The sequence below is a fragment of the Coregonus clupeaformis genome, chromosome 15 (genome assembly GCF_020615455.1).
Source record: "Coregonus clupeaformis isolate EN_2021a chromosome 15, ASM2061545v1, whole genome shotgun sequence".
NCBI lineage: Eukaryota > Metazoa > Chordata > Actinopteri > Salmoniformes > Salmonidae > Coregonus > Coregonus clupeaformis.
In genome coordinates, this window is record NC_059206.1 from 19156751 (window position 1) to 19169467 (window position 12717).

The 12717-nt window shown below is 46.1% G+C and overlaps 1 protein-coding gene across 3 annotated transcripts in view; it reads left to right on the forward strand.

Annotated features, from left to right (window-relative positions):
• The window catches only part of nfatc3a (nuclear factor of activated T cells 3a), a 77678-nt gene that overhangs the window by 20208 nt on the left and 44753 nt on the right, over nucleotides 1-12717 (forward strand). For all 3 annotated transcript variants that reach the window (XM_041895330.2, XM_041895331.2, XM_041895336.2), the window contains exon 2: nucleotides 6751-7936. In XM_041895330.2, the coding sequence (XP_041751264.1) occupies nucleotides 6751-7936 (1186 nt within the window). The remainder of the gene's footprint in view (nucleotides 1-6750; nucleotides 7937-12717) is intronic.

Here is a 12717-nt window from a genome sequence, read left to right on the forward strand (position 1 = left end):
AGAGAGAGAGAGAGAGAGAGAGAGAGAGAGAGAGAGAGAGAGGAGAGAGAGAGAGAGAGAGAGAGAGAGAGAGAGAGAGAGAGAGAGAGAGAGAGAGAGAGAGAGAGAGAGAGAGAGAGAGAGAGAGAGAGAGAGAGAGAGAGAGAGAGAGAGAGAGAGAGAGAGAGAGAGAGAGAGAGAGAGAGAGAGAGAGAGAGAGAGAGAGAGAGAGAGAGAGAGAGAGAGAGAGACAGAGAGAGACAGAGAGAGAGAGAGACAGAGAGAGAGAGAGAGAGAGAGACAGGGAGAGAGAGAGAGAGAGAGAGAGAGAAGGAGACATGATGTGTGTCAGTAATAATGACCAGAGGACCCACTCCAGGCCAGGGTAGACCGTGAGGAGAGCCTGTGCCGGAGAGGAGGCGTGGGCGGCCAGGCAGGTCGAGATCACCTCTGAGGCCTCTTAAGGTTGCCTGGGGATGGTGGAGAACGCAACATGGATGACCCTGGGTTGTGTCACGGAGAAGCCTAGCCTATATCGCCTATAGCAAAACTTCTCGTTAACTCCACTGCCAGGCGATTTCCAGCTATTATTAGCTTAGGAACAGCAAAGCCTCTTAGGGCTCTTTATTTAACCGGATCGGCAGTGATGTGGGGGCACTTCAGTTGTGTATGACGCAATCCTCTTGCTGCCTGTCAGGAGTGGAGGAGAGGAGAAAAGAGGAGAGGAGGAGAAAAGAGGAGAGGAGAAGAGAGGAGAAAAGAGGAAAGAAGAGAGGAGAAAAGAGGAAAGGAGCAGGGGCCTCAGGCCAGACCAGACCAGGCCAGACCAGGAGTAGAGTAAAGCAGCTGTGCTTTCTATTCATTGTCTGGTTAGATTATGAGATGTTCTGATGAGATAAAGGAGAGCTTTCAACTCATCTGACCTCATCTCTTACCAGGAACTTGTCCATTTCCAGAGGACTGACTCATATCTCGTATGAGGCTCCGTCAATGTCATAAATCATAGATCCAGTAATTCAACCTTTGAGCATGTGGGTCGGTGTGTGTGTGTGTGTGTGTGTGTGTGCGTGCATACGTGTGTTGGCCTGAGTGTGTGTGTGAGGGACTTTTAATTATAGTGTGTTAATATAATGGTCCTAAAACAGGGACAGGAGGGGTGTGGTCATGTTGACCAGCTTCCTTAGACCTGTCTGCTCCACATGCATCCCCGGCTACCCTTTCCTCCTTCCCCCCTCTCCTCCTCCTGAGAGCAGGTGGTTGGGGTCTGGCACTGACAGGGTGCTTTCCCCCCAGATGAGCCCCCACGCCAGGTATTAGGTGGCGGTCCAGTGGGCTAATCTGGTCCCAGAGAGGGGTGTGAGCCAGGGCACCCGGTCCACTCCACTCCTCCCACCCCTATGTCTACCCGCTGCCTCCCCCCAGAAGCCTCCCCCCCCAACCCCGTCACTCTTCTCTCCCTTCCCCTTCTGTCTTTCTCTCTCAACCCTCCCCCCTCTCTGTCTATAAACCTCTCTCCCCCCCTCCTCCCCCTAGAAGACCGTCCAGTGTGATGAAACCGTGGCATTAACAGGAGGGTTTCAGATCAGTCATCTGAGGAGGCTGGAGGAGCTGGTGGAGGCCTGATAAAGAGGCCAAGAGGGTTTCCACATCATAAAACATACACCTAATTAGCTCTTAGACTGGTCAGGCAGAGCATTTAGACACACCTTCACTCACATACAGACTGTAGCCTATATATGCTGTATACAGTAGAGTCAGACTTCACAGGCCTTTCCAATGCCATGTGGAAGTAGCACAATGATGAGAATTTTGACAGTATCTAGGTTTCCATCAGATTGGCGATAGATTTTCATGCGGATATTCTAAAATCCACATTTTCCCGCCAAAGATGTGTTTCCATCAAATTGACTTGTTGCAAGTAAAAGGCTGTGCGTGATGTAGCGCACATAAAAATGACTTTTGAGATTCAATTCTCATGTACCGCATAAAAAAAAACCAAGTTAAATGGGTTTCCATGGCATTTTAAACTATACTGATGGTTTTGTTACAAAAATGTTTGCGTTATATAGGGAATTGTGCCCCAAGGTTTCCGTTTGGAAAATGTGGTTCCGGACATTTGACCGGCAACATTTTCATTTACCCGGACATTTGAGAAATGTACCAGACTGCATATGCATATGGGTGCGTAACCTGATTAGGGCTAACACCCACGGTGCTTAGAATGACAGAAATAACATTTAGAATATGGTAATTAATATTAACAAAACATGCAAGCCGAGGATGCAACAATGTATGGTCCTTCCTAACGAATTCTGATGTGCACTTTGAACATGTTAGAATAACTGTCCACATTTACTGTATCTTTCCTCATCCAACAAGACGAGTAACGAACAGCAAAATCATCACACACCATATCATCGTTTGACTCAACGTTTACTTCAACATAATGGTTGTTAAATCAATATATTTGCATGAAGGCATTTCCACCGCCATTTCCCACATAATTAATTTGACAGACCCCAAAAGATCCCATCTGGCCTAGCGTATTTTATTTTGTCGACATTTTGAAAGTTTACTGACAAATTTGCTGTTTCCATCAGGCCTGTCATTTAAAAAAATATACCTGACATGTACTTTTACTCACATAAATAGGTTGGATGGTAACCTGGTTAGTGGTAAGGCACCTATCTGTCGGTTATTGTGATACATTATTTTGTAGACAGTTCTTGATTGAATAAAAAAAAAGAGCCCTTAATAAGAACCAGAAGACCTTTAATGTCCCACTGCTGGGCAAATTGGATTGAGATCAGATGGCTTCACTGCTTCCTTTGCTAATTAGCTCATGTGTTGTGTCTGACTCTATTCTAGCTGTATCTCTGTCAGTGGTCACACACACAGACAAGACAGGGAGATGACCATTTCTCTGTCTTTCTCTCCTGCATCTGCACTCTTTCACTCTCTTTCTCTCTCTTTCTCTCTCTCTCTCTCTTTCTCTCTCTTTATCTCTCTCTCTCTCTCTCTCTCTCTCTCTCTTTCTCTCGTCTCTCTTCATTGAGTGAGCGATGTTAATGAACTGAGCTGGCAGCCTGCAGTGTGGTAGGGTTGAGTATTAATTGATGGCTGGCCATGCCACCTCACTCATTTAGAACAGCATTTAAATGAGGGGGGGATGTGAATTTACAACACAACAACAGGTGGCACACACACACACACACACCACACACACACACACACACACACACACACGTACATGTACAACACAACTGGCAGTTTTCTCTCTCTTTCCAGCAGGCTCTTGGAAACAGAGAACATTCAATAGATCTTTAATAACTGAGGTTTATTTGTGGACCCGCTCTTGTTCATTAATATGTAATTGAAAATGCCTGCCTTGAAAATAAGTCCCTCTTAATATATATGCATTTGGCAATGAATATGGGCTTCTTTGCACTTTAAATATCCAGGCAAATGTATTTTGAGTGCTTACGTCTGGCTGTAAACTGACTAGTTTTCCACTTTCAATTTTACCTCCCAATGGATTTCTTTAATGCAATGTGATTCACAAAGTATTGGCCATTACAGGTTTGTCTAACTCGATTTCTACCGTTGAGAATTTATTGAATACATTTATTTAATTGTGTGGGAAACAACCAGGGGCTGTCCAATCCTGTGCCTTTTGAGGAGTGTTGTCATGATACCGGTTTTTCGATTTCGATACCGATACCAGGTTTAGTATCACAATACTCGATACCATCACGATACCAAAACGATACCAAGGGGAAAAAGGCGTATTATCCAGAGTCACAGAATGGCACTTGATCCAGACAGATCTTTTGAGTTCAATGTTTTTTTGAATGTATGCATTAATAGGTCAATTATACAATCATACAATCAATTTTACTTTATGGTAATCAGTTATTTGAATGGCAAATCTGTAGTCTATTGATTTAAACTGGGTAAATCAAGATTTAGCCTAGGCCTATTTACAATACAGGTGAATGCATATTCAATAGGAGTGTGTGTGCATGCCTAGATAAAAAACTCTGTTTTCCTTCCATTTGGGACTTATTTTATTGTACTGATCAACAACATTTACATAGAAGAAGCAATCTCTTCTTTGATAAAAGTCTGTGCTGTCTCTTTTAAGACCCATGACGTCATACACACACACACACACACACACACACACACAGACAAAGATGCTTGAGCAAAGATTATCTTGACTGGGAGAAATTGTGAGGCGGGGGAGATTAAGTGAATGAATAAAGTTTTTGGTGACAATCAGCTTTGAAATCAGCAATATTTTTGCAGGATGGTTTGCCTACTGCATATTATCACAAACAAGGTACTAGGGTAGTGAATTGATGTTAGCTTCAGCTGTAAGCTAGCAAGGAAAGTTTGCCTACAAAGCTGGAAGCTACCGGTAACGTTATATTCTTGCTTTGTAAAGTGTTCTAGCCTGTAGCTAAAGGACATTGTTTAGCGAACAGTAATGAACAGTTTTCAACATTTCTACATGCCGTTTAGCCGTTTAAGCGCGTTAACTTCTGTGCAGCACAAGTGGTGATGCAGCCCAGATTCCCAGTGAGTGCAGTGGTTCCTCAGGACAGGCTAGTCTAGAGCTAGCAGTGAGTAAGTGGAGCAGGCACCGTACTCTCGTACTATAAGGGGACATCGGCTGCACTTATAGACAGACTTGATCCTCTCTCAATCAGTAGACGCCGTGAAAAAACATTTGACAGAAGTACCAAAAGTAAAACTAATTATACGTTTCGGTATACCGTGCCACACTGCTTTTGAATGATTCTTTTTGAAACTTGACTAAACATTAACGGAACAAGAAAGTAAATGTGTGTGTTTTTTGCCAGATGCTATGGAGAGCTAGGCCTACAGTGTATAACTATCCAGCCCGATAGCAGTGCTTTAGTTAGTGTATCCTCCCACATACTGTACGCCATGCCTTTGTTAGTGTGTTGTGTCTTGTCCTTCCTCTGAGGGCTCGGGGGGGGATGGCGAGGCGGTGCAGTGCAGCAGGCTGTTGACCCTCTGTTGTCCACACACACACACACACACACACACACACACACACACACACACACACACACACACACACACACACATCCTGTCTATCCCTCCTTCAGTCAGATGCTGTCTCCCTCTGTCGTCACAGGATACAGCAGTCTTGTGACATTGACAGGCAGGCATGGCCAGTGTGCAGCTGCTATAAATAGACTGCTGCTTGAGAGGGAGGGAGAGAGAGGGGGAGAGAGGGAGAGAATTCAGTAGGCTGCTCCTCTCCTAAAATGTCCCTTTTTACAGGCTGATTCTGATATTCTGATTTCATCTTTAGCTTTAGAAGACTGGTTTTCTAAATGTGTTGAAGCACTGGATTTGTGTCTCGTCTGAAGATCCTTTGAAAGTGTTTTGTTTTGAGGAACAAGCTTTTTTGCGTAAAGTGTTTTGTAATCTAACAGCAATTTCACAACCCCCATTGCCTATGACATGAACTCTGGGGTGTAAATATCATGATTATGTGCACCTTTGGTTAGGTTATTTGTATTTCACATAGAGCACAACACAACAATGTTACGTGATTTACACTTCTGCTGCAACACTAGTTCAAATGTAACCAAATTTTCACAAAGTTACAAAGGTTCAATATTGCAAATTCTCTTCATCTTTGTACTAAGTCCTAATATTGAACAGAACTATCGAATAGAACGTGACAGTAGAGCGATTCTCGTGTCTTTCTCGTGACGAGTCCAGGGGCGTGTAGTGACGCTGTGTCCTGTGTTCGTGTCCCAGTTAGGTGCATCCAGTTTATCAATAACTACTAATAGAGTGGTGTTGGTGGACAATAGGTTGTTCTGTGTGTGCCTGTGTGTGTGTGTGTGTGTGTGTGTGTGCCTGTGTGTGTGTGTGTGTGTGCCTGTGTGTGTGTGCGTGTGCCTGTGTGCGTGTGCCTGTGTGTGTGTGTGTGTGTGCCTGTGTGTGTGTGCCTGTGTGTGTGTGTGTGCCTGTGTGCCTGTGTGTGTGCGTGTGTGTGTGCCTGTGTGTGTGTGTGTGTGTGTGGCCAGACCATTGCTGAGGCAGGGCCGATGTGTATTATTAGAGTGCTGGTGCTGCCGTGATGACAGGAGAGAGCATGCACCGTTGTGTGAATTTGTTTCCTGAGGAGCGATGCTCATCGGTTATCCCTCTTGGAACCATGCCTGTTTTCTTTCTGCCCGTCTAAACACACACACACACACACACACACACACACCTCTGTCGTCCCCCCCGCCCCTCTGGAATGTAGGACTATGTCTGGAATGGAGGTAGCCTATCAGTAGACCATAATGCACCTACTGTTATAGATGAGGACTATCCTTGTTTGCAGCGAAGCAAAGTAACTCTGTGTGTGTGTGTGAAGCCAACTCCTGTTCGAGGCTAACAGAATGAAGACCACAGCATAAAGCACCAATAAAGGAGTTGGTCAGGGAGATACTGGAGCTGCCAAAGGGATCTGTGTTTGCCTGTGTCTTTCCTTATCACTCCCCTGGCGGTGCAGTGGCACTTAGAAAGAATAAAGCTAAACAAACACATATTTATATCAATCTCAGAGGAATAGGGGAAAAAGTCATCTTCTATTTAATAAATTCAATTCAAAGGCATTGTCAGATCACAAGTATTAACATCCTCCTCATATAATACAAATTGGTATTATATGAACTATAGAGCGGTTATTGTGATGGTGACTTATGGTTCCTTTTCTCTCCATCATTCCCTCCACAGATCTGGAGCCTGATGACAATACGTCGTTCTACATCCTCAATGTGGGCCAGCAGGTTGTGGTCAACAACCAGTCTATGGGCCAGTCACGCCATGGCAGCATGCAGTCTCACTCCCACTCCCAGGTCATCAACTCCTCCCCCCATCAGCGCCTGCAGTCCCACAAGGTGTACGACCCCAACTATGAGGTCCAGGACAATGTCAACAAAAACAAATACAGCCCTGCAGGTGGGGGTGGGGGGCCTCCCAAAGCCTTTGAGTGTCCTAGCATCCAGATCACCTCTATCTCCCCCAGCTGTCAGCAGGAGATGGACGCTAACGAGGATGATCTTAGAGGTAATGATGGGGACTACCACCACGGGGACCGGCCCCTGTCCAGGGACCACCTGTACTTGCCCTTAGACCACTCATACCGGGACTCAACTCTCAGCCCGTCCCCCTGCAGCTCCCTGTCCTCCAGGAGCTGGTTCTCAGACGCCTCATCCTGCGAGTCCTTCTCCCACGTGTACGATGACGTGGACTCTGAGCTGAACGAAGCGGCCGCAAGGTTTACCCTGGGGTCTCCCCGCACATCCCCTGGCTGCTCTCCTCAACCTGGGGTCCTGGAGGAGGGTCAGTGGGCTGGGCAGCAGCACCACCATCCTGCCTTTCACCACTCCCACCACTCCTCCCACTCCCTGTCCCCCCGCGCCTCCCCCTGCCACTCCCCACGCACCTCCGTCACCGATGAGAACTGGCTGAGCCCCCGGCCGCCGTCCCGCCCCTCCTCACGCCCCACCTCACCCTGTGGGAAGAGACGCCACTCCAGCGCAGACATCTGCTACCCGGTGGGCTCTGTGTCCCCACACCACTCCCCGATCCCCACCCCCGAGCCATCCCCAAGGGGCAGTGTGACAGAGGACACCTGGATAGCAAGCCCCTCCATGGGCATGTCCCCGTTCCAGTGCTGCCCTTCCGAGGCAGACATCCCCTCAAAGACTAGAAAGACGTCCCAGGATCGGACAGGCTCCATGGGGGGCAAGGGGGACCTGGGCCTGGATGACTCTGGGAACGGGTCCCCCCTCATGGACTCTCCCTCGGAGGACACCCTGCACTCCCTGAAGAAGGACGGGCCAGGGGAACAGTTTCTCTCAGTGCCCTCACACTTCACATGGAACAAACCCAAACCAGGACACACACCCATCTTCAGGTATGTCACTTCCTGTACCTGCCCTCTCAATCACAAATAGAGTTGGAAAATTCCACAAACTTTCCCAGAAATTTCGGTTGGAGGATTCCCGAAATCAGGAGGGAATACGCAGGGAGGGAATCCTCCAACCAGGATATCTGAAAAACCAAGGAAGATATTTTGCAACACTAATCAGAACTCATCTTTGGGTTTAGTCTGCATTTAGCATGAATACACACTTATCAGAGTCATTAGTATTATTAGGTCAAGGTAGAGTACATGAAAGGTACAGAAAGGAACCTTTATGGGACCTTTTATAGGATTAGTGGTAAATTAACAAAATGTTCAGGAGCCTGTTTGATCCCGATAAGAGCATTAAGACACTGTTCCTACTAGTATTTTATGAAGGAAGATCATTACATTTAATCAAGTTTAATAGCAATAGATTACAGTTCACTCCTGGTTATGCAATGGCTTGGGACAGTTGGGCAAGCATTCCTCAAATTTGAGCTTGCAGTCGGATATCCAGAGCTCCAGAGTTAAAATTATGTAGCCTAATTGAATTAGAACAGGGGAACTACCCTGCACTTATTCTGCACCTATCAGGGGTGCACTATTGTAATATTCTGTGTCATATATAATATTCTGTAGGTTAGAACGGTATAACTGTCTGTAGGTTTGACTCCAATGCTCTCGAATTTTAGGTTCTGGGAAAGCTTCACAAGTCTATTCTTTAGTCACGTCTTGAAACATTTAATGAGCCACAGAGACATGATGCCGCTGTTTGAAGTAGCACAACAGTGTAACATAAGGTTGTTGGTGCCTGGGGGGAAGCACATGCGCACGTCACACACACACACACACACATATACTTTTTATCGGGAAATCGGCAACCAGAAGCTCTTGATCGTCGTGACGCACTGACTTCTATCAGAAAGAGAGGGTTAAAGTTTCCCTTCTCTGCTCTCACAATGTGTGCAGCAGATGAAGTCTCAGCTCTGGTCCCTGGCGCTATAAATCAGCACAGGTCACATATTGCTGAGGGGTCACACCACCACCATCTAACCCAGCCCTCCTTCTGAAACACCACAGTCTTGGCTGCCCATTCACAGACACCAGAAAGGGGTCAACAATGTACCTTGTTATAGTGGTCTAATGCCCTGCTACAAGAGTATATTCATATCTAGGATAAACCACGATGTATCAAATGATTAGTAGTTAGGACTAGAGTAGGCGTCCACTGTTGGATGTAGTGAGTGCTGTGACTGTGGGGTGATCTCTCCTGTCTGCTGTAGAAGGTTCTGGAAGAATCTCCCCCAGGTTTGTCACCATGATACCAGTATCGCGATACTCCAGAAGTATCGTGGCAATGAAACAAAACATGAAGCAGACATCATTTCTTGAGGAAAACAGTCCTATAGTAGAAAAAAAGTTGAGTCTGCTTCCTGTTCTTTTTTTTGCCAAGGAAAATCTGGTATCGTAGTATCGCCATACTGGTATCGTGACAACCCTAGTCCCCAGTCAGAGAAGCTGTGTCTGTGAGGTGTTCTGCTGAACAGATGGTCCAGGCGTCTGTCTGCTGGGTGGCTGTCACTGTTCAGTGGCTGGTGGTGGAGGAAACAGAGGCATGGCATGGGGCGGGGGGCTCCGAGTCTGAGCCTCAGACAGACTGGGGGTGGATTCAGGGAGCCCTCCCTCCCAGTCCCTCCCTATAGCCTGATCCCAGATCTGTTTGATGTATAGACAATTGGCATGACAATGACCATTGTAGTTGGCTACACTGCACAAAAAGATCTGTGACCAGGCTAGTCCATCCCACCTCAGGGCTAACCATAGACATACATATTCACATACTGGTATTCAGGTTGATAGGACATTTATTGGGGCTAAGAAAGGCTTTAGAGATGTAGAGGAGGATGTACAGGGGAGCGGCTGTAGGCCGCAGGATGTGACTGGTAGCACCAGGCTGGGAGCTCCAGAGCCCCGCGGTACGAGCAGGATACCTGAGAAAGGTTACGCTATTTCAGGCCTCCGGCCTCTGCTCCAACCCGCTCCCTCCCTCCGCCCACCACAACGCTCAGGTTTCCTAGCTACCAACCCCCTCTCCTGTTACTGTGGCCACTGGCCGGGGAAAACATACACTTCCGGTGTTATGTCGGTGGCATTGGAGGGTACGGGACAAGCCAATGTCACAGCCACCTTTGTTTTAGGCCTTAAACCTTTAGAGATGGTTTCCCAGACCTAGATTAAGATTACTTCTGGACTACAAAGCATGCTCATTGGAGAATCCCTATTCAAAAGGCTTTAAAGTCCAGGAATAGGCTTGATCTGGGTCTGAGAAGCCGACCTTTTATTTAGAATAGTCGTGACTCGTGCAGTACGTCTTTATAGTATGCAATGTGATAGTATTCATAGGGGCTTTCCTCTGCCATGTGCTGTGGGGGAATCTAGGCTACTAGGACAGGCTATCCTATAGCCTACTTTGATTCAAAATCGCTTGGGAACAGATGCTAGTGGTACAATACCCCTCATTGACCAAAATGTTAGAGATATGTGCTTCTATTTTTCTTCAAACGTCATACTTTCCTCTTGTACTTGTTTTTCTCATTCCTGTCAGAGGACAACAGTTTATTCAGTGAACCGGCTCCAAAGAAAGCCAGCCAGCACATTTCTCCCATTTAGCCTGACTGATGCTGTCCGGAGTCAGCCAGAAGCCCAGCTTCTGGTGGAGGCATGGAGTGGAGGGAAAAACTGACGGACTCATTTTTTACGCCTCTGTTGAATTATTTTTGATTTCCCTGGCCTTTAGCAAGTTAACATTTTGATTTAATTTGGTGCCTGTGATCTGCATGCCGTGTGAGGGCTGAGTGGAGGGCATTTCTGTGTGGCATGTTTGCCTGGCATAGCATGGCCTGTTGAAAGCACAATTTTAGTTTCGCCACGAGCTGACAGGGGCACATAAAGAAACAATAGACAATGGTTAGTGACTTACCTTGACTAGCGGAGAAAAGAAGCCATAGTGGTTAGGCCAGTTACTGTAGAGCGAGGCATAATGTGGTGTAAATGTCTGCCTGCTTCGACAGCTTACAGTGGTGTGTATCATTCCTCTTACTCATAGGCCATGCACGCACCCACACACGTTTTATTTCTCCACTTGCATACTGCACAGTGCTGTGTTAGAGGAAACTGTGTCTCCCTGTAACTGTTAACAGACCAGGAACACCTGTATCATGCTGTATGGAACACATACTGAGAGCTCCTTAAAAACTGGCTCAATGTAGCCCAGTCTTTATAACTGGCTCAATGGAGCCCAGTCTTTATAACTGGCTCAATGGAGCCCAGTCTTTATAACTGGCTCAATGGAGCCCAGTCTTTATAACTGGCTCAATGGAGCCCAGTCTTTATAACTGGCTCAATGGAGCCCAGTCTTTATAACTGGCTCAATGGAGCCCAGTCTTTATAACTGGCTCAATGGAGCCCAGTCTTTATAACTGGCTCAATGGAGCCCAGTCTTTATAACTGGCTCAATGGAGCCCCGTCTTTATAACTGGCTCAATGGAGCCCCGTCTTTATAACTGGCTCAATGGAGCCCCGTCTTTTTCATGAAGATACAGTGTGTATGCTAGTAGATTATGAATTACTAACAACCTAAATCGTTTTTTACAATAATATGCCTAAATAGGTTTTTAGAACAGATTATTTCTCTCTAGGTTGTAGCTCAATAGAGCCATAGACCAACCAAGCTACCCAGAGAGACTCACTGAGACAGTTTGTCTGTGTGGAGGGGCATGGATGGAGTGTTTCTTTTTGAATGCAGCTGTTCAAATATGATTGTGCCCTACATAGATAAAAACACACAGAGGAAAAACACCCAGCAGCCTGCAGCCTCTCCTGTGACACAGCCTCTCATCCATACTACAGTGCTGAACAACACAACCATACTCTCCATCCATCTAAATACTGTTTATAGTGTAAAACCCCTTAATGATTCACTACTAGTTACAGTCCCTAAATGAGCTATTACAAGTGTGATTTTCGAGTATGGTTAGCCTAATGTTTGTGGGAATTCCTATGATTCACTGTCTTTTCTGTCTGATTGGGTTGAACACATCACATAGCCTCTTCAGCCCCATTTAGCCACTGTGCTCTGTGTGTCACTCAGACCTAGTGTAGGCCTAGAGTGATCCTCCACAGTGTTTCCAGAGGTCATGATTCAGTTCAACCTGTTGTGCTCTCACTTCTTTACAGTATATTAGCATACATAATGTGTCATTGCATTGGTTCTTCCATTGGTTTTTCCATTGGTTCTTCCATTGGTTCTTCTATGTACTTATTATCTTTGATTAAGGGCAGTCAAACCTACATTTCAGTAGCGTATTTAAACGCACAACCTCTTTTCCCTGACCAAATACAATTGCGATAGTTGAGTGGTTCTGTATGCTCAAATTGACTCATCTTACAAGTAGATGCTCTTAGTTCTCAGAATAAGACATGTGGGTGTGCTGGCCTGGCAGTAGTTTGTAAACAGAGGTACTGTACTGTGCTGCCAAGGCAGGTTTGAATGAATCCAGACGGTTTAGCTAGCTCTAACCTGTCCCAGCTGGCTAATATGTTAGACCTAAATCTCTGATTATAGTCTTTTTGTCATCCATAGGGTGAGTATGTAGTCACAGGGCTCACAGGTAATGTCTTCCCAAAAGACAAGAAATTCTAGGTGATATAGGCTATATTTATTTGTTATCCATAGGATGAGTATGTAGTCACAGCGCTTCATAGATATCGCCTAGGTGATCTGTATCTTG